We start from the raw sequence: 24937 nt of genomic DNA, 5'->3' as shown, positions 1-24937 counted from the left end.
AAATTCGATTTTACTAGTATTGTTACATTTCTTTGAGGAAGTATGCTAAATAAGGCTCCTGTCGTGTCGTCTCACAAATGTAAACAAAACAGACTATTATAGACTTGCATTTGCTTGCGTTGTATTTCGAATCGAATTGACTAATTTTTTGCTTCTATGCTAAAAAGTATTTATTGGTCGAAAAACTTATTAAAATATTTATTTGATATTAATTACCGTAACCCATATTTACAACTTTAAGAAATTAAAGATTGGATCAGTTTAGTCACATTGAGCAATACAGCGCATGCGCGTCGTTCTTTTCTACCGGTATCTGTAGAAGCTCGTGAAAAAAACTCGTGGCACTAACGTGCTTTATGTGTGACAATAGGGTGGAGTAGAGCAATACTAGTAATCTGTCTAATTGGGAATGTCTTCATAAATTATTTTCGAGTAAAAAATACTATTGAGCTCTCGAAAAGTTTTTCATTATGTATTTGAGAATATAAATAACTCTTTTATGAGCGTTATTATGAGAAGAACAGATATTAAATCAGCCGAGTCTGGATTAAACATGGCGTCCACTCTGTCTCTATCAATCCACTGTAGTTTCCTGTAACATACTCAGTCATCTACTATTCCGAAGTGGGTGACATCTGTTAATTTTCTTTCAAACTTTAATAGAGGTGAACAATAAAGCCAAAATACTAGGTTTGTTGTTTTAAAAATAATAGAAAATGTTTGAAATTTTGGACACGTGTTTTCGCCCTATTTACCAACCTTAGAACGTAGTTTTAACCTCTAGCCTCTAGATGGAAGTACGTATTGTTAAAATTACAAGACGACAAGATGACGGTTTATATTGGCGAAAACCACGTGTCACTAGATGGCACTGAATTTGGCTTATATAGTTGTGAATAATAATAAAATCTGTAAGGTTGTTTGTGTTTTTTTATGTGCTTTTAATGGTTTTGTTAAGTTTTTTATTTATTTTTGTAATTTCCAAAACGTGTTTGTGCGGTTATGATAAAAAGTTGTCGTTAAGAATTGTTCTAGAAATGACGAAAATTCAAGTGACCCTTTTTAACATTATGAAATATATTGGAGTCAGAAGCATGTTTTTAAAACGAAACATTGAGTATTATGTGGTCTAAAAGGAACTAAAACCATTATAGTTTATGTCTACAATGCTCAGGTCTAATTTCTCAGCCTCATGAGATCACAATTACATAATCTGAATGATATAGTTAAGAATTGATAATGCATTAGTTTATTGTAAGGGGATGAAGAGACTTGAATATCTACGCAAAACTATCAAAAATGTGCACGAGAATTTAAGTGGCCAGTAGAATATAATTTTAACTAGCAGTACATTTATAACACTACAACTTTTACCGTGTTTTCATTGTTTTTGAAGTGCACCTTGTGAATGAGTGTTTTTTTATGGCAGGTAAGCACTTTAATGGGTAAAACACTTTCTATTGTTTATAAAACAACAGAATAAGTTCGTATTCTGGCTTTATTGTTCAATTCTATTGAACTTTGAGAGAAAATGATCCGATGCTGCTTACTTCGTAGTTTTCACTAATAGTAATGAATTTCTTGAAAATCAAAGTTTCTGTTTTTGAAAAATATATTGTAAAATACTTTTTTAATGTTTTTGAAAGATATTGATCATCTAGATTTCTATATTATTATAAAAGAAATAGCACTGCTGCTTGTTTGTGCAATAACCGTTAAAAATTTTATTATTTACGTTCTCTACATGTATTAAATTAGATTTCAAATTAAATATAAAGAGGGAAATCTTTATTAGGCATAAAATAAAACAACTTGGAAAAAAATCAACATTTATTCAATTATTTTGGTACAAAAATACATAATAAATTAACTCTCACTCTCTGTTTTATTTAAATTAGGCTCAGACTCTGATCTCTTCAAATTATCTTCGGTAACACCTTCCTGAGGAATATTACTCTCCGGTAGCTTGGATATTATATTCGGAACGCTTCTTCTAACGTCTTCAGCTACAGGTTCAATTTTAATATCTTCCCCTTCGACTTTTAGTAATTCTTCGTTTAGTGTTGCGTTTTTTAAATCCACGTTACTATTTGCAAAAATAGCAGCAGGACCTAAAAACACCAACAATTATCCTAGGATAAGAAATCCTTTAATTGTAATTTGTACATGCCTAAATCCTTAGGAATCGATGGAGGATTGATCTTTACATTATCAATTTTCTCATCCAAATCTTGAGATACTTTATTAGACCTGGGTTGGTCTATTATAGGATGTAAAGGACTGGTAGCCGTGTCAGTTCTGGTTCGAGGCGGTAAAGGACTACTACATCTATTATTATTCGGGGAATTCAAAGTTTTATCCATTTTATGTTGTCTGATCAAATAACAAGCTCTAGCTAATATCAAAAGACTATTTAACACCTTCAAAGTAGTTAGAAATAAAAATACTAATATTAATATGATAACAGAACCTAAATCTTCGATTTTAACACAATGCATCAATACTCTGATTGTAACAACCCCTAACGGTAGAGGTATGAATCCCATTCGTCTCGCTACTAAATCACAGTGATCAGAAAATGCATGTTTCTGTCTAGTTTGTGCTACATCATAAGCTAAACTAGTAGTGTAATCTCGGTACACGTCCAGATTTAATTCATTAAATCTAGTGATGAAAGCGTGTTTTATCCAATCTACAAACATCTCGGCTAGAAGTATGCAAAGACAATCCGGTAACATCACCCAGAACCGTTCGGATTTCCAGGAGTATTCTCGCATAGTTTGGAGTATCACAATGAAAAGTAGAGTACACAAATGGAATCGTTCGCGTACATCGCTGCAAGATACTTGGAAGAGATTGTTATTGTTAAATTTTTTAAATACGCTTCCTTTTAATTCGACAAACTGAAATGAAATATAACGAAAATATTCACAAACGCACAAAATTATTATTACTTACGTTATTTGACATCATTATTGTTAATAAAGCTTTGTTTCTTGAATTAATTGCTACATTTATTGTTGTTGCTTGAAATAACACCAAAACACCATGAAGAACTTGGCAATAGTTAAGAAAAATTAGGCAAATTAAAAAAAGGTTGAATTAATTGAAAAAAAAAGGATACCAACATATATAATGGCGAATAATAAATGAGGTATTGTTCCCAAATGTTCTCTTTTCCTCCCCCTTGGTTCTGTAGCAGTCCAAAATAACGAATCTATCGCATCTTGCCCAAACGATGAAAATAAACGATCGCCTATATTGTATACAAATTTATCAGAAAATAAAAGATAAAAATAGTACGATTTTGTTTCAATAACAAAGATTATGTACATGAAGATGATAATTTAGAAACTGTAGGTAAGATAGCGCTAAACTTACCAATTTCCAACATATTGAAAAACATGTACAACTTTATGACTGATTGACTCTTAATTAAATGATACATCATATTTGTGTCTAAATACATCATTATTATACTACAAACTAAAAGTATCAAAGCCTTTAGAAGATCACAGATTTCAGCCGGAGTTAATATACACTTATTTGTTTTTCTACCAAATCTGAAACGTGTAAACGATTTGTAAAATTACAATAATCAAAATAAAAGTTACATACCCAAAACATTTACAAAAAGGTCTAGTTACTAAAGCCCATAAAGCCAACATGACCCTCATTGGTAGAAACGTATATACAAATAAAAAGGCATCTGCGCATTGCATATAACCATAAAACATAAACCTCTCTACTTCTTTTGGAATTTTCATAAAAGAATAAATTTTCTCTCTTCTAAGAGAAAATCTTTCTTCTGAATTATCTAACTGATAATCTCTAGTTAATTCTACATTCAGAAACGTCCAAAGACTAAACATCTTTGCTGAAATATTTATCAATGACAAAAAATAAATATCGTATTTTTCTATCACTTATTAATACTACCCCTTCAACTAAAATTCATACAAATGAATGTTTTAAACGTGATATTTATAAAAATTACTTTTACTTGTTTTCATTTTAAAATAAATTTACATTGAATGTTTTCCATATTATCAATAACTTATATCTTATCTAATTTTCAATTGCTAATTTAAATAATTCGAATCCTCGAAATACAACAGGTTCCAATATTTATAAAAACTACAAATTCTACAATAAATTCATAACTTATTTAAAACTAACCTGACAAAAGAAAAACACAACTATAAAATGATGAAAACATTTAGTAATTAGTATATTTTTATCATTACATAATAAACAAATACGGCAATTAAACACGTTTTAAAGATAAAATTAATAGTGTGATGTATTTACTAACTTCTGTGATTGGATTCCTCGCTGTTACACTTTTCATGTTTAATCATATCCTCTATTTTACTATCTGAATTAAAAAGAACTTTTGATGTCGATCTGAAACGTAATCGTTTTTCGTTTTGCATTTTGTGTTATTAATTTTTCTATAAAAATATTTATATTTTGATTCATCTAACCTCTAATTCCATAATATCTGACATTGTCAAAGTCAATTAAATATGTTCTTTTCGTCTGCCCTGTATGAAGTTAGGTGTATAGTTCTAAATGCATAATGCAGAGTTAACAGCTTTAAGACCAATTTATAAACTTTCACGTTCGTGTCCACCCTAGTTCGCACACACAAAAATTAATCAGATTACGAAGTGTGATTTATAAAACAAACTGTTGCGTTCTAGTTTATGTTCGTATTCCTGCGCTCCTAAACAGCTATCCTGGTCATATGATCACACATGCGCAGTAGCAATAACCAAATTCAACAATTTTCTGTTAATTTTCTTGGTGTCGTATAGTCAGCTCATTAAATCTCCAGCTAAGAAAAGTCAAAAACTTTATAAATAGTTTCCAACGTTAAAGAAAGCGTCATCGCGAACGTAAGTGTTTACATATCTAACTTTATCGCGATTCAAACTTTGTGACGATTACGAATCAGTTACTAACCAATTCTGAATCGCTGTAATGCACATAATTCATTACGACCCCATTAAGGATGTTGATATACCGCGAATGATGAACAACCGTATCGAACTTTTGATTCACTAATATAAACCCGAAAATTACTATAACTTATTCGTAATGAATAATTAACATAATCTAGGCCGCGAATACTGAAATATCATTAAACTCAGATGTGCGCATGCAATCGGTGTCTAAACTGATTCAGAATCAGGTCTACAAACCAATTTATTCAGAATCGTTTCCGAATCAATTATTAACCAATATTAATAATAGAGAGAACAAGAATCAGTTAGTAACCAATTCGCAATTGATTTACCTTCGGAGTCGATGTGATTGCCGAACTGTTGGACAATATTCAAAAATAAGCAATTCGTGGACGTCAAATTTTTAAAATGCGAATGCGATTGATACTAAGATAACAGCGAAAGACAATTTGTATAGTGCGCATTGATGCGTCGTTAATCTGATTCGGAATCGAACCTACGAACAAAGCTTTGAATTTGATGGATGTCATACACAAATAAGATTGAGGTTATTTTATAATTGTAGAAAAAAGTTTCAAATAAATGTGATAGAATTTATAATGAGTGTGATTCGTATAAATCGATCTGTTCTACAACATTTGCTCGGATGTAGATATTCATCGACAGTTATCCGACATGAAGAAGAGTACACTGCAACGCCAAATTACCCTCCGATACTAGATATTTCATACAAAAAGACACGAGAACGAAAAACCGATGCATTGTATGAAGAAATAAAAGCCGTAAAAACGGTAGAAGAGAAACAAATAAAATTAAATATGCCGAGATATTATGGATACAAAAGTTATCTGTTATACGAAGACAAATGCGATTATAATAATTTAGCATTAACACAGCACGTAACTCGTACTCATTTAATAACAAACGAAACGTTACCTGAGTTTTATTCAGGAATTAATGTCGATGAAGTAACTAATAAATTAAAGGCGAAAATAGAAGAAGCAGTTAGCATAGAAATTGATGGCTACCAGTAAGTTGATTTAATAATATTTTAAATCATATTTATTTTGTTGTTCTTATAGAAGATTGCATGATATTAGAAATGAAGATATCACAGAAGCACAAATTGAAGATATAATAAGCAATTCTTTCTGTAAACAAATAAATAGAATTATAGTAAACGAGTTATATACAAATTATTCACATTTAAAAGAAGCGCAGGTAAGTAATTATTAATTTCAATAATATTTCAGTGTATTATGATGAAAATATTACTTCATATAGATCGATTGGAATCCTAGGATAGAGTCATCTTGGTTTGTTGGTGGAATGAATATTCCGGATTATATAAGAAAATCTAGGGAAGGCAGTGAATGGAGAAAACAATTTCTTGATGATCCTTTTGATAGATTAATGTTTTATATTGGTTCCCCTAATCTAGCATTACGGTGTGTACATTTATTTGACTTAAATTTTTCTCTTATATAATAGATTATCAATTTGTTTATATAGCTCAAAACTACCTTTAAAACCAATAATACCGCATAGTGATTCAGAAAATCCAGATTTGAAGGTACCGGAATTTAAATTTGATCCAAGAGTTGTTGGTATCACCTCAGAACAAAAGCACATTGCTAATATCCCTGGATTTTGGCCTGGTGATCCACACAAGTTCAGTTTACTATCTTTCCATAAAAGAGGTCACATCCATCGGAATGAAAAGTACAATGACCCTCAAGATAATAAAGAAGCTATACATAGGCAAGGTATATTAGCATCGTTCGGTTGGTTACAAGCTCAAGCTAATTATTTAGGCTTCAATACTTTTAATGATTTAACTTATCCGTTGGTTACTCAAACAATTGTTACTAGTGGGAAAATTTGGTCGTTTTATGCTTATCAGTTGAATACGATACGATTCTGTGAAAGGTAAGTCCATAAATATCATAAGCTGCAAGATATTTTTGTTTATTGACATTTGGAATATTTTATTTATCTTTTATAGTATGAATATTATTATATAAATATTTTTTATTGAAACAAATTCTCTCCTTTGCGAAATTAATTGATTTTTGGGATGACAATGTTGTGAATCAGGTTATATTGCACCCCCTTTTCTTGTTTTCCCACTGGGGATGCTCAGTATTCACATCTAATCTATTAATACCAGGTCTAAACAGGAAATTGAGGATGCAAGTGATTGTTTGGTGGAAAAAATTTATATTCTTCATATACAATTATGTAAATATATATTAAACAAATTCTTTTTTAATTTGCTTATCAGTTGACAGTTTCTGTATTTTGCTTGTGTGGATTTATAGGTTTTACACAGAAAATCCTAAACGTAACATCTGCTGGGCATTACCAGAAATGAAATTATTCGAAACAGTGGAAAATGGGAAAGTAGTCGGTTTTAATGATGAAGTTGTGAAAAATATATTAAAATTCTACATGAACCCCCCAGAAAACAGACTGGGAGTTAATTTGACACCGTATTTAAGCAGCGAAGAAAAACTGTCAGCTGATTATAAGGATGATGAAAAGAGACAGTGGATAGAAGAAGTATATAAATACGTAGCTTCTAATCGCCCCAGACATAGATTAAGTTATGAGGTTTACGATTGGGAGAAGATATACAAGATCGATAATAAAACTAGATTTATGGATAAGAGATTGAGGCCTTTCGAACTCTTCCAAAATCCTTATAGGAGAAAGTTGAATGAAAGATTTATAAGGTATATTCCTAGGAAGTTCAGGGAGCATTTGAAGAGGTATCAAGGAAGATTCGAAAAAGACTTTTGGCCTTAAATATATTTTCTTCTACTTATGATAATAAATTATCATTAATATTTGTTGCTTTTTATTTTATACATCATTTTCTGTGTATCTTTTTTTCTCCCTTTTTTTATGGGATCCTCAGTGATTCCTGAGAAAATTACAAGACCATACCAAACTCGTAACATTCCTCGACTCACGCAGCTGTTAGCAAATGATTAAAAAAAATGATAAAAGATGAAGATTAGTTTAAAATTTTCAGGAGTTAGTAACAAAAGAATATCGGGACCATACCATCCCCTAATCATCACTCCACTCACACAGTTGCTGGGGAATAATTATTTTTTTTCTTTAGTTTCACAGTGATTTCCTGAGAATTTCATACTGATACTGTGGCATTTTTTATTTTTAGTCAAAATAAATTATAGTGGTTGCATTCCAAGGGGTTTTTTTACCCCTAATCCTAAGTAAATTTTTTTTTATTTTCTTTTCGAAAAAATATTTCGAACTTCAGATATATTATTTTCTAACAACCATTCTCTTATCATATTACAGAAATAGAAGAATGGAAAGTTTAACCACCCTGCATAGAATACTCAATTTTTTCTATATAAATCAGTACAAAAAGTTTTAGGGACAATTGGCAATGTAAATTATTTGAAATTGAATGTATTTCGAAATATAAATTCTGGTTTTGCTTTGATTTGAATTCAATAAACCAAAATTATAAAAAGGAACAACAATGTGTAATAAAAATTGTGGTACTAAAAGGAAGTTAAAAAGTCATTGAGGAACCAACCATTCTAATTTTGTTGGTAAACCTTGAGAAATTTTTTAAGAAAAGTTAATCGAACACAGTATAAAAACTGTAAAAATATAAAACCAGTTTTTATAAATGTATGAACGGACTATAAGTTCTTGGAAGATAAATACAACTCAGAAATACATATTGAAAGCAATCAGGCAACATCTTTTCTGTAAAATTATACACGATTTGAATGATATCAAACCTCATAGTCTCCCAAAACGGTAAAAAGATGCAGGAATTAATTGAGTCTAAGATATATCTCAATATCAGTGAGATATTTTCCAGGATATGTATGAAATGACCCTATTTCTTAGCTTACTTATCAAGAAATTTGTTTTTATATTATTAACAAGTTCAAAATAATACGTTCGTTAATGACTTTATTACTCACCAATCACATTTACTCAACGTTAAGTCAATTTTTAGCACATTCCACTTAAACGTATGGTTACAATAGAAAAAAATAACACACACATACAAACGAATACTTGCTATGACATATATTTCTCAGAGGTAGCTCACAAGAAAAACGGTTATTAAACTACTGATAAAGTTATCAAAAACCGAAATAGGGTCGAAAATGATTACATTTTAAGTACCAAATTTATATGATATGCTGAGGGGAAATATTCTGTTATGACAGTTGGAATGCGATGTTGTTTATATACTTAGTCAAGCCTCGACAAATGCCCATTAACCAATGTTGCCAATTTAGTTCACCGAAAATTCCCAGTTTTTGTACTAAATAGTCCACTGTGAGAAAATTACATTTTTATACTATATAGTTCCCTATGAGAAAATTACATGGAAAATTTACATTATAACAACCACATCCATCTAATAACAACAAATAGTATCCACTTATGTGCCACTTAACACAATGGGTAATTCCTCGACTACGAACACGTCGACTCATAAGGACAATTTTGGTAGGGAGCTAAGAATAAACGTTCCATAGTACATTTTTAATAGATTTTGTTCATTAGAGCTATTTAATATAAAAATTGGTCAAATGTAATGTGATTACTGTATACGAGGTATATCAAAGTAGGATAATAAGTCAAGCCAAACGCAATAATCGACACAACTTCCACATCCGTCGTGTTTACTTGCTAGGAACACACTAACCTCTGCATAGGAAAGGTTTCCCAATATAAGGGTCATTCTGAAACAAACCATATCCCATATGAAAATGTTCTTCTTTCCCAAATCAAATTACTCCAACGAATCTCTTTCTCGAATACCCTCGTTGTGGACGTGTGCCAGGTAAACGTGTGAACGTATTAAAAGAGATAATATAAACAGTGTTGCCAAACTATTTGATAATCTTTCTTTAATCGTTTGATAGAAGTACCTATTTTCCAAAACAGTAGCGAATAGCCAAACAAAATAATTTACATAAAAAACTTAATAATGTGGACGAATTTTTTTAATAAAAATGCAACCTAAACAAAAGATTAATCGTTAAATACTTCGTTTTGAAATCTTGAAATTTACTTAGATATGAACCAAAGAAAAGATAAAATTTTCTTTATATTGGGGCAAATCTTCTAGTTCTGGCAACCATGGAAATAATTGACATGTATTAGAAATGAAGTTTTCTAATTTGGATTGTGTTGTTTATCTTTGGTCAACAGGGAATTTAGAATATAATAATTTTCAAACAAGGTAATTATTTTTGATGATAAGTGTTTGTGTTTGTAACGAACGAAAAGTAAATTTAATTTTTAATGGAACATAGTAACATGCATAGCATAGTTCTATTTGCTACTGGGATGGTTACAAAGAATATAAGGTTAGAGTTATTTTAGGTTATTTCTATAGGTCTTTTCGCCAATTTCTATCTTGTTTATTAAAAGTTGTTGTGATTAGGTCTTAAAATTATTTTTACTAGAATGATTGTTGACGGAAGGATTGAAATAAAACATTCTTATATATAAATTAATTTCTTTATTTATACTTGAAGGATATGATAATATCCTTTTTTTAGTGCTGTAGAATTTTTCTGTACAATACTTACACATTTTTCTAGATTTAGAATTCTGATTGTCTAGCTCTTAATATTTTCAACAACAAAAATCTAAAAGTGAGTATTACATAAATAAATTATAATTTAAAGTCTTTTAGACTGTTACCAAATATCGCCCTAAAAAATTGCAAATATTACTGAAGTACATTAAAATTTTACTAGAGCAGTATAAATATATTATTATAAATTAGGACGCCCTAATTACGGTTAATGTTAACAAATGGCATATTTTAAATACAAAAGGGTATATTGAATGGTATAAATTATATTATTAAAACAGGACGAAAGGTTTCACTATTTCAATATCTTTGTTCGCGGTAGATAATTTGAACACATTCCGAATGTATTCTGAATATTTCTGAACGTGTCAAATGTGCCTGCTTTGTTCTGATTATACATTTTTTCACAAACGATTTTATGAACATCTAAAATTATAATTTGTATTCAAAACTAGTAGGAGAATAAAATGTATATAATATTCACTTTACTATATAATTACCACGTTTTTTAATACAAGTACATAGAAAAACACATAGGTTAGTTAGTGTCAAATAGGATGAATGCACATGAGCGGGATTGAAAATTCTTACTCAGATGCGAGGATACATTGGACGTATTCAGAATACGTTCAGAATTAAAAATCTGTGTTCCACGAACACAGGATTTTAAATCGTGGACATGGTTTATTAGCACTGCGAACGCGCTATTTAAAACTGTGCATTAATCTGATGATAGAACACGTTCAAGATATCTACATCAAACAAAGCTAATATAATATAGTATAATTTTGAAGATATTTAATCAGTTTCTCGTGAAGTTCGAATTATTATTAAAAATGATTTTCATGTTCGTACATCTCGAATTTGTTAATGAATTTCAGTTCAACTTTCTGTAATTTCAAACAAGTGATATTGAATATTTGCAACTTTTCAATTTCTATGAAATTATTAGGAAAAGTCCAAGAATTCTGTGACTTTTCAGATAAAAAAAAACATTAAGTTAACCAAACATACATAAAGCATACCTCAAAATTTTAAAATTATTAAGATACCATACAAAATTGTATATTGGATTAATAGACAAAGTAAGTTTTTTTTACAATATAGTACATTAGATTTCTCGATTTTTTACATTGCATATTATTATTTATTTAAAGGCACTCTATACACTGTAGAAAAAAAATACCTAAGGCATTTTACACTATAAAAATCCAATTGCAATTATACCGGTCAACTAAAAATTTCAGATGAAATTTTTATAGTGTAAGATGAGTTATAATATGGCTGGACCTAGCCTATAAGGCTCAAATGACTAGTTTACACATTGAATAATAAAAATATGGTTTATTATAAGCGAAATAATAAATATGGTCAAATTTATAGGAAAATGTTCGTGAATAATCCATATAGAACAACTTTTGTATGTCAATTCTTTCTACTACACGATGCTGAATAACCTTGAAAAAACTACATAATTTTTTTTAAACGTGACGAATTATTTAACGAATCAAACAGTGATTATGGGTTATGGAATTATTATTGACGAACATTTTTCTCAAATAACCACCTTCAGTTACATCCAATTTTAAAAATTCTTAGTTTCCTGTTTACCCCATTTGAAAAATATTAATATATAAAAAAATTAAAATGCTTTTAAAAACATGGTCCCTGACTACACAGACATTCTTCAAAAAGTATCCGAAGCACCAAAATACAAATAAATAAACCTTCAAAGGTTGAAACTTTTTTAGGTTAAGATAACTGTGACAAGCGCAACGTCAAGATGGCTACCGGTTGGCAAACAAAGTGTTGTAGTGGTGTGTTTATTTAATGTTTAATTGAAAAAATACTGTTTAAAAATCAATGAATAATTGTTTATTGTGATTTTGTAAACGTGTTTATAACTTTTTTAGTGAATGTGTGTGCCTATATTAAATAAGTGAACGTTGCAGCATGGTTTTAACGTCAGGTTAGAGGTTATATTTATAACATTTTTTTTTTTTATTAATTTAGTCATTATTTAGAGTAATTCAGTTACAAAATCGAGCTTCAAATATGACGATTATATACAGAAAATTTAGAAAAGCAGGAATCATGAGATAACTATATATGTTTCAAATTTATTCGATTTCAAATATATAAGTAGTTATTTCACAAAAAATCATTTTTCAAATGTTTTTTATATATTGTTTCATGTAATTTTTGTGAATACAAAAAACATTTATATATCCTCTTATTTGTATGCCAACTGGTACCCTTATTAGATTTTAATTTACTGTTTCTTGAATTGTTCTATTCAATTTTTCTTATTTCTGCTTGACGGGCAACAAAATATTGCATATATTGAATCTTGGCTACCACTGATCAAAATCAATCCTTTCCATTTATAGAACTTTTCGTAGGTAAATTTATCCTTATTATCCACAATAAAAGAGAACAAATCAATTGTGATAAGAATTTTAGATTTACCACAGAAGATTAAAGGTTACTTTCATAAAAGTACTTCAATTGGTCAACTGATATAACTGATATTTAGTTTTGAACCAGTAATTAGATTTTTCTCTAGAATTAGAACTTGCAGATAATAGAAATGACATCAAACCTTCAAAGTTGTATTACGAACCAATCCATGAAGCTTCAGATTTGTGATCTTAAAAGAATATAGAAAATAACAGGTCAACTTCTAGTTAATTCGTGATCTTTTTTTGCTTACTTTTCATTTTAAAAGCATTTTCTTTACTAATCCTTTTCAAGAGATGTCAATAGCCATTCGGAAGGGTTAGTTCCAGTGGCCTTAAAGAATACAAAGGCCATGGAAGTTAATAAGTAGAATTTCAACATACGTCTTAAGTCATACAGACTGATACTTTGACTGAGAAAATGGTGAAACATCTATTAAGATTAATGTAAACTAGTAGGGCTTCAATGTTTCAAAATTACAAGTTTAAATTATTTACTTTTCGTAAGAATTAATAATCGATTCCTGAAAAAGTAACTATATGGTGATGTATTCTAAAATTTACCCGAAAACTGAAGAACTGTGTCAATACTATTTATCTATTTTATGTAGTAGTATCAGCTCAAATTTCATAAAATATTTGAGATAATTGATACCGAAAAACAATAATGAAGATGATTGAAAAGAAAATGTTAGAAACAAAATATTCTAAAATGAAAATGCTATTTTATGATGACCATGGATTATTTTAGTCATGTGAATTCTTAAAAAAAAAAATTCATCAGTAGATCAAATTTTTTTACGGTTTTTTATATGTGTTGGAGCAAATCCAGATCTGGTTATACCTACTTCTTCTTCTTCTTACAGTTCAGCATCTACCAGATTACCCCCATAGATAAAATATCACTGGTAGTCAACCTCTGCACAGTTGCAACAACTTATGGCAAACGATAAGTTTACAGTTGGTATTTTTAATGTATAGCTGCTTTTTATTAATTTTTTTTAATACACAGTCCAAACTATTGTCCAGCTATCTCATCAGTTCTACATACTGAGCCTGAATAGACTTCTTGTTTCCAACTGAGGGGCATAAGGATGTGGTGGTATGGGTTAGAAACACAAACAAAAAAATGGTATAAGAGCTGGAGTTTAGCACCTCCCAGGAAGAAGTTGAATATTTGAAATTAAACTGGAAGACTAACTGAATTAGGCAACACTTGCTATATCATATAGATGGTTGTAAGCTTCTATGGTGGCATGAAATTGCTTTGCATAGTATCGAACAACTTGCAAGATTCAATAATTTGCAATATTTTGACCTTGCAAGAAATTGCTTCATGTCAAGCTTGCCCAGAAAGATAATAATCAAATATAAGAAGAATTTAAATTTTATACTGTTAAATAAAATACTTATTCTCTCGATGTTCTAGTAGAACTTACTATCATGTTAATTTTTAGTTGTGATGTTTGATAAAAGATTAGAGACATAAAAAAATATATATAAAAAAAACCTCGATGTAGTGGCACGTTCTATATATATTATACAGAAGAAAATTTTCAAATGACAATCTCAAAATTTTAAACCTATTTGTAAGAACAATTACATTGGTGAATTAAAGCTCTTCAACAATATTATTTTGGAAATCCAGATCGTCTCAAAATCTCGTTACGAAAACGTTGATACGGTAGTTCTCTTAGACCCTCTTCATCCTGACACTGGAACGAGTCATCAGAAACATCGAAGTTAATAGGGAAGGCACTCTGCTCAACTATGGCCTATTCTGATGACATTAATCTACCCAGTTGAAGGGAGCGTGAACTGAAGGAAAGCTGTGAACAGCTGGAGGAGGAATGGCTCATAATGAGTCCAAAACAAAATACGTGGTTATGTCAATGCTGACGAAACTGACACCAAAGAAAATTTGGAATTCAATTTAGTAAAGTATGTAAGAGGGAAATTATCATTGGAACGAATTATTGTCTTAGTGGTAGCTAACATGACTGTTAAAGTGAAAAGAAAACTTTCAAAGCCTTGGAGGTAGATCCTCAATGTTGTACATGTGAATAAAGAAGAAGATAGTGACCATAAGGAATTTGATCTAAAACCAGAACCTGTCCCGACTCCTGAACAGGCCTTGGATCACCACGAAGATGATCCTGTAGGTACAAATAATGTTCCCCGGTTGCAAGATAAAGTGAAGTCATTGCAACGGAAGACGTTGAAAGATTACTGTATGTTGTTATTATTCTATTGACTTATTAAAGGATCTGTATACATCGGTTTTGTTAGAGAGTCTACTGTATTTTCAAATTGACTTTCAAGACCATCTGAATTTCTAATCACAGAGAACGAACCTCTGGTGCAATTATCGGAAAGCCTAAACTGGCCTATACCAAGCATCCCACTTTCAAATCAACCCCTAAAAACTTCGTATAAACGTCTCAATTACAATATTTTTGAAATTTCATATATCAGATCTAATATAACTGAATTTTGTTGTATAAGAGAAAATATTTTAAATCAGACGTTTATTTTCGCACCGTTGGGATAACCTGTATTCAAAAACCGGACGGAAGTAAACAATTCGACCACGGAATACACCTCCAATGTGCACGAAGCAAATTTTTTTTATCAGACTTAATAGTTAAGCGACTTTTAAAAAATCACAATTTTATTGTTTTTTGTACACTTCCAAAAATTAAAGTCCACCATTCTTTTGAGGCACCCTAAGATGGTTGTTAATCACCTACAGGGCGCTAGAAGGATTTCTAACCAACACGGACAAGATGTAATCTCTCTCCTGGAATACTTCGGACCCCATCCTGAAAAGAAAAATTATTTTTTATAATGTAAACAAGAAATTGAAGAATATTTTTGTCTTATTTTCATAGTAGAATGTAAAAATTATAACATACAAAGTTTGTGATGAAGATTTTACGAAATACATCAGAATAAACAGACAGAACTATCTTTAGAACTCAAAAACTTGCAAATTAATTTTTTATAATATACACAAGGAACTGGACTATATTTTTGTCTTATTTTCATAGTAGAATGTAAAAATTATAACATACAAAGTTTGTGATGAAGATTTTACAAAATACATCAGAATAAAGAGACATAACTACCTTTAGAACAAAAAAACTTGCACATTAATTTTTTATAGTATACACAAGGAACTGGACTATATTTTTGTCTTATTTTCATAGTAGAATGTAAAAATTATAACTTACAAAGTTTGTGATGAAGATTTTACAAAATACATCAGAATAAACAGACATAACTATCTTTAGAACTCAAAAACTTGCTAATTAATTTTTTATAATATACACAAGGAACTGGACTATATTTTTGTCTTATTTTCATAGTAGAATGTAAAAATTATAACATACAAAGTTTGTGATGAAGATTTTACAAAATACATCAGAATAAAGAGACATAACTACCTTTAGAACAAAAAAACTTGCACATTAATTTTTTATAGTATACACAAGGAACTGGACTATATTTTTGTCTTATTTTCATAGTAGAATGTAAAAATTATAACATACAAAGTTTGTGATGAAGATTTTACAAAATACATCAGAATAAACAGACATAACTATCTTTAGAACTCAAAAACTTGCTAATTAATTTTTTATAATATACACAAGGAACTGGACTATATTTTTGTCTTATTTTCATAGTAGAATGTAAAAATTATAACATACAAAGTTTGTGATGAAGATTTTACAAAATACATCAGAATAAACTACTAATAACTACCTTTAGAACTCAATAACTTGCACATTAATTAAGCAACTTACAATTATATAGAGTCAATATTTTTATTCAAATTTTAAAATTAATTAAATTTAGTGAGTTCAATCTTACCTTTCACAAAACTTATCCTTATGGAATTCGGATCGACGGGTCCTATTTGAGGATGAGTGTAATTCCATCCAAAATTTTGTTGAGCAGCCTTTTTGAGGTTATAGACGCAAAGGCAATGCTCGGCAGGTACTTTCGTAGGTAATGGATAATTTGAGTCCTCTAAAGTCAGAGAATTGACGAAGATGGGATTGTCTGAACGATTATATATCCAAACACAATCACCTTCTCGAGATAGCGTTACTCCTAAAACAACAAATAATATTTTAACCAAGCTAGATTGAAGGTTATTCTTCTTTCACGCATAATTTGGCCTTTATCTATACGATTGCGCGTTTATTAACTCCTAGTGATTGAAGAACGTACAATAGTATAAAAAAGAAGAAGAAGAGAAGTTAAAAGAAGGAAAACAAACCGCGTACATTGATTGACAAGTCAAATAATAAATTATATTACAAACTATATAGAGTGTATTTATTTGAACTTACCTAAACCAATTTTACACCTTGCTTTTTCCACGGCTGACTTGGGAGGACTAAAACTATGTTGAGCTAAAGTTTCTAAACTAAGACCATCGGGATGGGATACTTTTCCAAATATATTTACATCCGGACGTTCTACAGGAAAAAGCGGACCAACTCGATTGGATAATTCCCAATACGCTAACCTACACCATTCTTGAGGATTCACAGAATCTGTAATTAAAAAAAAAATAATGAAATATACGAAAATAATCACTTATTGTGTTATTTCAAGTAGACAATTGGCAACACCGCGGTTTATAATGTCATTATATGTTCACAACCATTAGGCAACCAACCTTACAGCTTTGTGTTTAAGGTTGGATAAGCATGATCTGATTTATTCCGTAAAAGATGAGTGACAATTGACATTTTGACATCCGAACAGGCTAATTAAAACATTGTCAATTATAATTAAACCCATTTATAAACTTCAAGGCTGTAACAAGACGTACTAAACGCCGTTTAGTAAACGAATCCTGTAATACGATCCAGAACTATGAGTAACACGGTAAACACAAAACGTTGACATTAAAAATAAAAATGTTTGTCTAAAAAAACATTAACAACTGTTATTCAATTTTATTTATACATATTTTTCAACAATACGCTTGTCTAGTTTATTATCCTACGAACATTCCGCGACGTAATTAAATTATAGGTAAACAGACATGGTCGATACAATACGATTTCAATGTCCATCCAACTAAAACGAATAAAATAAATATCCTAATTTATGAAAGTCGGTCTTACGGTGTTGCCGTTCTCAAGATGAAAAATATTGGTTAACAATTTATATTTCAAATATTTCAAAAGTTGGGTTACAATACATACTGCGATGTAATAATTCATAATTTTCTTTAAAAAAGGATGTGCATTGGCTGAATACAATCCTGCGTCGCTTTTTATTGGAATAATAAAGATAAGACGCGCCACTATTAACTACTATTAGACACAATATATTCAAGATACGAGTTAAGTCAATATGTACAAATCAAATCCCACTTAATCAGAAGATTTCCGTATTATACTGCAAAACCAATACTAAATTTCATATTCAGGCATCTTCCACGTGGAAGATTAGCTAATATGGGTGTGTTGGCACTTTCCATTCTTTATATTTTATTGTATTTATTAGTTGAGGTTACAATATAATTTATTGTTAACATAATACGCTTAATCAGTTTTAAAAAGAATTAAAAATATATAGTCTTATTTGCCGAAAGGTTCGAGAGAAATAAAAGAAAACAAAAATGGTCTTAAGAATCATGCTAGTGCACGTTGTCAATATCACATGTCATTAAATCCACACTTGCTACGTTCCATGTGTTTGGTGTGAGAAATTATACCCCAATCAACCGGGTAGGCAACCAACAATACCACCTCGAATTACATTATAATATACTTCAATATAAAGAACAATGAATAACAGTAAAATTCTTCTTTTTTAATTTCAACGATTCGTCATTTCCTTCATAACGTGAAAAAATTCTAACCTAATACTTTAAAATAAAGTGATAAAAGTTTAATTCATTTGGTTAAAATTAGTCATGTGTTTTATAAAAGTATATCTTGATTCAACGATACAATATTGAATTGATTAAATACCATAATTGTGTACTTTTTTGGAAATATGTAAGTTTACGTGCGATTGTAAACGGTCCGTGAATATGACAAGGTGAAACAGAAGGACACAGAGTTACCGTGTGTAACAGTGTTGCCAAATCAAATTAGATAAAAGTATTTATAAAGACGAACTTAAATTTTCAAGAATACAATTGGAAATTCATTACGTAAAATAATCAACTAAAATGTTTAGTAATCCAATTAATGAACTAGTATTTTAATAAGAAAAAATAAATTAATGAAACATTAATATGGCCTTCCGAATATTTAATGAAAAACATCCTACGTAAGTATATCTACTGATAACTTAGTAGAACCGGCATCGTTATATGGAAGCCAGTTGTAGATATTAGCATCAACAACAACGAGGAGCCGACGAAAGTGACGTCACGCCAATGCTGGCGCCAGGCGTCCATATGCCGGCGCCCGTAAGGTGCACGTAAATCGATCATATACACCTGGTACCTAAGCTCTCTTTCTCGCTTGTTGTGTTTGTCGCTTTCTCTTTCCCCCTATACAATTTTACACCTCTTATTATTGCTAAAAATGATATACGGGGTAACGTCAAAAAGATTCGATACTTACATACGGAAAATATTTTTTTAAAATTGTTTTTGATTGGTTCTAATAGATTTTTGTTTTATTACAAGTAGTTATGACGATTATTCATTTCATTTTACATAATTTTATAATAAAAAAAATTATCTGAAAGTATATAATTACCGTTAAATACATTTTAAAAGACGTAAAACATTTTGGATTAATCTTAGAGTTGGTAATAACGAAATATTTGCATTTATTGGTGTTTCATATAAATATAAACCTGTTTTACGTTCGTGGAATGATGATGATGATGATAAACAGGGAAGTTTCTGAGCGAGAAATAAACTTCTAACCTTGTAAAAAATTCAAAAATAAATAATTACTACTGAAGCATCTAAAAATAAACATAAGATAACGTAAAAAATTTGTATATATATTATAAAATGATATCTTTTAACACGTGCAACATTTATATATATATATATATATATATATATATATATATATATATACGAGGTGTGGTTATTAAATAAGGAGGAATAAGGAGACAAAAAAAAAATACAACGGCTACACTGGTTTGTCTCCAGATACGGTAGGCATTCGAAATAGTATGATTTAAACTAAACAACTGACATCTCCTAACCTTTGGCGCGTTATTTAATAGCCGCACCTCGTATACTATTTTTCGTATATTACTTTGGGTTGTACAATATGGCAACGTGGCATTTATATTAAGTTGTGAAAAACAAAATTATATTCAAGGATATAAAACACTCCCATTTCAAATTTACTATGCATTACTATGTTGCATTGTTAATTTTATTTGAAACGACATAAAAATTTTGAAGTGCCAAGACAGACAAGGTCGCCGTATACATATTCAAGACATTCATTTATTCAATTACTACGATGCTTGACTGACTAAAAGATGTTTAAATTAACATTCCGAGAATTTACAGAAAAACGTTATTAATATAAAAGCGAATGCATATTAATTATCTTTTCCTCCCTGTATACAACGAATTTTTTTTATTATTTTCGAGTACGTAAGTAGGAATAACCTTCATAGGGTCGTCGAGCACGTAGACATGCAGATAAGCCCGTCGTAAATTTGAAAAAAAAAAATATAGGAAATAGTCAAACTAAAAATTATTTTTTAAAAAATTTCCAAAGCTTGGGATACTTGAAAATATTCACATCGTAAGCTTGATGGAGACTTCAATACAGTAATTTTTACGTAAAAGTACAGGGCCGGATTAAGCTGGGGGCTTGGGAGGGGGCTATAGCCCCGGGCCTTATGATTTCCGACTTCTTTAAGGGGGCCCCGTCATTATTTTAGCCCCGGGCCTTATAAATATTAATCCGGCCTTGTGAGAGTACCCCAATAACAAACGCTAGTGCACCAAAATATATAAGAATTGAGTCGATTCGATATCAGAAGACAACAATCAACTTCAATGGACGGTTAATCGACAATATCTGACAAAAGTAGACGCCAATATATCTGAGCATATGTGAATTGATGTGATTCGACCACAATCGACGTCAATAGACATCAATCAACGTGAAATCAATCTCGATCCTCTTAAAAGGACTGTTAATCGACAATATCTGACAAAAGTAGACGCCAATAGACCTGAGCATATGTGAATTGATGTGATTCGACCACAATCGACATCAATCAACGTGAAATCAATCTCGATCCGCTCCAATGGACAGTTAATCGACAAAATCTGACAAAAGTAGACGCCAATATATCTGAACATATATGAATTGATGTGATTCGACCACAATCGACGTCAATAGCCATAAATCAACATGAAATCAATCTCTATCCGCTCCAATGGACTGTTAATCGACAATATCTGACAAAAGTAGACGCCAATAGACCTGAGCATATGTGAATTGATGTGATTCCACCACAATCGACGTCAATAGACTTCAATCAACGTGAAATCAATCTCGATCCTCTTAAAAGGACTGTTAATCGACAATATCTGACAAAAGTAGACGCCAATAGACCTGAGCATATGTGAATTAATGTGATTCGACCTCAATCGACGTAAATAGAATTCAATCAACGTGAAATCAATCTCGATCCTCTTAAAAGGACTGTTAATCGACAATATCTGACAAAAGTAGACGCCAATAGACCTGAGCATATGTGAATTGATGTGATTCGACCACAATCGACGTCAATAGAATTCAATCAACGTGAAATCAATCTCGATCCTCTTAAAAGGACTGTTAATCGACAATATCTGACAAAAGTAGACGCCAATAGACCTGAGCATATGTGAATTAATGTGATTCGACCTCAATCGACGTAAATAGACATCAATCAACGTGAAATCAATCTCGATCCTCTTAAAAGGACTGTTAATCAACAATATCTGACAAAAGTAGACGCCAATAGACCTGAGCATATGTGAATTGATGTGATTCGACCACAATCGACGTAAATAGACATCAATCAACGTGAAATCAATCTCGATCCTCTTAAAAGGACTGTTAATCGACAATATCTGACAAAAGTAGACGCCAATAGACCTGAGCATATGTGAATTGATGTGATTCGACCACAATCGACGTCAATAAACATCAATCAACGTGAAATCAATCTCGATCCTCTTAAAAGGACTGTTAATCGACAATATCTGACAAAAGTAGACGCCAATAGACCTGAGCATATGTGAATTAATGTGATTCGACCACAATCGACGTAAATAGACATCAATCAACGTGAAATCAATCTCGATCCTCTTAAAAGGACTGTTAATCAACAATATCTGACAAAAGTAGACGCCAATAGACCTGAGCATATGTGAATTGATGTGATTCGACCACAATCGACGTAAATAGACATCAATCAACGTGAAATCAATCTCGATCCTCTTAAAAGGACTGTTAATCAACAATATCTGACAAAAGTAGACGCCAATAGACCTGAGCATATGTGAATTGATGTGATTCGACCACAAACGACGTCAATAGCCATCAATCAACAATTAATCAATCTCGATCCGCTCCAATGGATTGTTAATCGACAATATCTGACAAAAGTAGACGCCAATAGATCTGAGCATATGTGAATTGATGTGATTCGACCACAATCGACGTCAATAGCCATCTATCAACATGAATTCAATCTCGATCCGCTCCAATGGACTGTTAATCGACAATATCTGACAAAAGTAGACGCCAATAGACCTGAGCATATGTGAATTAATGTGATTCGACCACAATCGACGTAAATAGACATCAATCAACGTGAAATCAATCTCGATCCTCTTAAAAGGACTGTTAATCAACAATATCTGACAAAAGTAGACGCCAATAGACCTGAGCATATGTGAATTGATGTGATTCGACCACAAACGACGTCAATAGCCATCAATCAACAATTAATCAATCTCGATCCGCTCCAATGGATTGTTAATCGACAATATCTGACAAAAGTAGACGCCAATAGATCTGAGCATATGTGAATTGATGTGATTCGACCACAATCGACGTCAATAGACATCAATCAACGTGAAATCAATCTCGATCCGCTCCAATGGACTGTTAATCGATAATATCTGACAAAAGTAGACGCCAATATTCCTGAGCATATGTGAATTGATGTGATTCGACCACAATCGACGTCAATAGACATCAATCAACGTGAAATCAATCTCGATCCTCTTAAAAGGACTGTTAATCAACAATATCTGACAAAAGTAGACGCCAATAGACCTGAGCATATGTGAATTGATGTGATTCGACCACAAACGACGTCAATAGCCATCAATCAACAATTAATCAATCTCGATCCGCTCCAATGGATTGTTAATCGACAATATCTGACAAAAGTAGACGCCAATAGATCTGAGCATATGTGAATTGATGTGATTCGACCACAATCGACGTCAATAGCCATCTATCAACATGAATTCAATCTCGATCCGCTCCAATGGACTGTTAATCGACAATATCTGACAAAAGTAGACGCCAATAGACCTGAGCATATGTGAATTAATGTGATTCGACCACAATCGACGTAAATAGACATCAATCAACGTGAAATCAATCTCGATCCTCTTAAAAGGACTGTTAATCAACAATATCTGACAAAAGTAGACGCCAATAGACCTGAGCATATGTGAATTGATGTGATTCGACCACAAACGACGTCAATAGCCATCAATCAACAATTAATCAATCTCGATCCGCTCCAATGGATTGTTAATCGACAATATCTGACAAAAGTAGACGCCAATAGATCTGAGCATATGTGAATTGATGTGATTCGACCACAATCGACGTCAATAGACATCAATCAACGTGAAATCAATCTCGATCCTCTTAAAAGGACTGTTAATCAACAATATCTGACAAAAGTAGACGCCAATATTCCTGAGCATATGTGAATTGATGTGATTCCACCACAATCGACGTCAATACACATCAATCAACGTGAAATCAATCTCGATCCGCTCCAATGGACTGTTAATCGATAATATCTGACAAAAGTAGACGCCAATAGACCTGAGCATATGTGAATTGATGTGATTCGACCACAATCGACGTAAATAGACATCAATCAACGTGAAATCAATCTCGATCCTCTTAAAAGGACTGTTAATCAACAATATCTGACAAAAGTAGACGCCAATAGACCTGAGCATATGTGAATTGATGTGATTCGACCACAATCGACGTAAATAGACATCAATCAACGTGAAATCAATCTCGATCCTCTTAAAAGGACTGTTAATCAACAATATCTGACAAAAGTAGACGCCAATAGACCTGAGCATATGTGAATTGATGTGATTCGACCACAAACGACGTCAATAGCCATCAATCAACAATTAATCAATCTCGATCCGCTCCAATGGATTGTTAATCGACAATATCTGACAAAAGTAGACGCCAATAGATCTGAGCATATGTGAATTGATGTGATTCGACCACAATCGACGTCAATAGCCATCTATCAACATGAATTCAATCTCGATCCGCTCCAATGGACTGTTAATCGACAATATCTGACAAAAGTAGACGCCAATAGACCTGAGCATATGTGAATTAATGTGATTCGACCACAATCGACGTAAATAGACATCAATCAACGTGAAATCAATCTCGATCCTCTTAAAAGGACTGTTAATCAACAATATCTGACAAAAGTAGACGCCAATAGACCTGAGCATATGTGAATTGATGTGATTCGACCACAAACGACGTCAATAGCCATCAATCAACAATTAATCAATCTCGATCCGCTCCAATGGATTGTTAATCGACAATATCTGACAAAAGTAGACGCCAATAGATCTGAGCATATGTGAA

General features: G+C 31.3%; 3 protein-coding genes across 6 annotated transcripts in view; 1 reads left to right on the top strand and 2 right to left on the bottom strand.

Annotated features, from left to right (window-relative positions):
* Window positions 1-1817: 1817 nt before the first annotated feature.
* Window positions 1818-9198, bottom strand: LOC130448189 (protein TAPT1 homolog). 4 transcript variants are annotated; one of them, XM_056785439.1, is made up of 10 exons: window positions 8945-9198; window positions 5303-5466; window positions 4488-4840; window positions 4316-4407; window positions 3619-3877; window positions 3382-3563; window positions 3125-3256; window positions 2959-3056; window positions 2171-2903; window positions 1818-2111 (listed from the first exon to the last, which is right to left on the bottom strand). In XM_056785439.1, the coding sequence occupies exons 4-10, from the start codon at window positions 4359-4361 to the stop codon at window positions 1867-1869; spliced, it is 1695 nt and encodes a 564-aa protein (XP_056641417.1). In that variant the 5' UTR covers window positions 4362-4407; window positions 4488-4840; window positions 5303-5466; window positions 8945-9198; the 3' UTR covers window positions 1818-1866. The 4 variants fall into 4 exon arrangements, with proteins under 4 accessions (XP_056641417.1, XP_056641416.1, XP_056641419.1 ...); XM_056785438.1 differs by having other exon boundaries at window positions 4316-4840; window positions 8945-9153; XM_056785441.1 differs by lacking the exons at window positions 4488-4840; window positions 5303-5466 and having other exon boundaries at window positions 8945-8963.
* On the top strand, window positions 5469-8176 carry LOC130448190 (39S ribosomal protein S30, mitochondrial). The gene is made up of 5 exons (XM_056785443.1): window positions 5469-6000; window positions 6053-6191; window positions 6255-6418; window positions 6483-6899; window positions 7292-8176. Exons 1-5 carry the CDS (start codon window positions 5570-5572, stop codon window positions 7776-7778), a joined length of 1638 nt encoding a protein of 545 aa, XP_056641421.1. The 5' UTR covers window positions 5469-5569; the 3' UTR covers window positions 7779-8176.
* Window positions 9199-10488: 1290 nt separating the features above from the next.
* The window catches only part of LOC130448192 (mothers against decapentaplegic homolog 6-like), an 89100-nt gene continuing 74651 nt past the window's right edge, over window positions 10489-24937 (bottom strand). Inside the window, exons 4-6 of the mRNA XM_056785446.1 lie at window positions 17399-17605; window positions 16914-17156; window positions 10489-15862 (exon numbers count right to left, since the gene is read on the bottom strand). Coding sequence (XP_056641424.1) covers window positions 15783-15862; window positions 16914-17156; window positions 17399-17605 — 530 coding nt within the window. The 3' untranslated portion in view covers window positions 10489-15782. The remainder of the gene's footprint in view (window positions 15863-16913; window positions 17157-17398; window positions 17606-24937) is intronic.

The sequence above is a fragment of the Diorhabda sublineata genome, chromosome 8 (assembly GCF_026230105.1).
Source record: "Diorhabda sublineata isolate icDioSubl1.1 chromosome 8, icDioSubl1.1, whole genome shotgun sequence".
NCBI lineage: Eukaryota > Metazoa > Arthropoda > Insecta > Coleoptera > Chrysomelidae > Diorhabda > Diorhabda sublineata.
This window is presented reverse-complemented; position numbering and strand designations above follow the sequence as displayed.

What these genes read in the sequence shown, in the direction of transcription:
- LOC130448189 (XM_056785438.1), bottom strand. Translation starts at nt 4,436, where the DNA reads ATGCAAAACGAAAAACGATTACGTTTCAGATCGACATCAAAAGTTCTT. An exon ending in CGAGGAATCCAATCACAGAA is followed by an intron (nt 3,878 to 4,315) that starts GTTAGTAAATAC and finishes TAAATATTTCAG; the next exon opens with CAAAGATGTTTAGTCTTTGG. An exon ending in CCTTTTTGTAAATGTTTTGG is followed by an intron (nt 3,564 to 3,618) that starts GTATGTAACTTT and finishes TACACGTTTCAG; the next exon opens with ATTTGGTAGAAAAACAAATA.
- LOC130448190 (XM_056785443.1), top strand. Translation starts at nt 5,570, where the DNA reads ATGAGTGTGATTCGTATAAATCGATCTGTTCTACAACATTTGCTCGGA. An exon ending in ATAGAAATTGATGGCTACCA is followed by an intron (nt 6,001 to 6,052) that starts GTAAGTTGATTT and finishes TTGTTCTTATAG; the next exon opens with AAGATTGCATGATATTAGAA. An exon ending in ACGATACGATTCTGTGAAAG is followed by an intron (nt 6,900 to 7,291) that starts GTAAGTCCATAA and finishes GTGGATTTATAG; the next exon opens with GTTTTACACAGAAAATCCTA.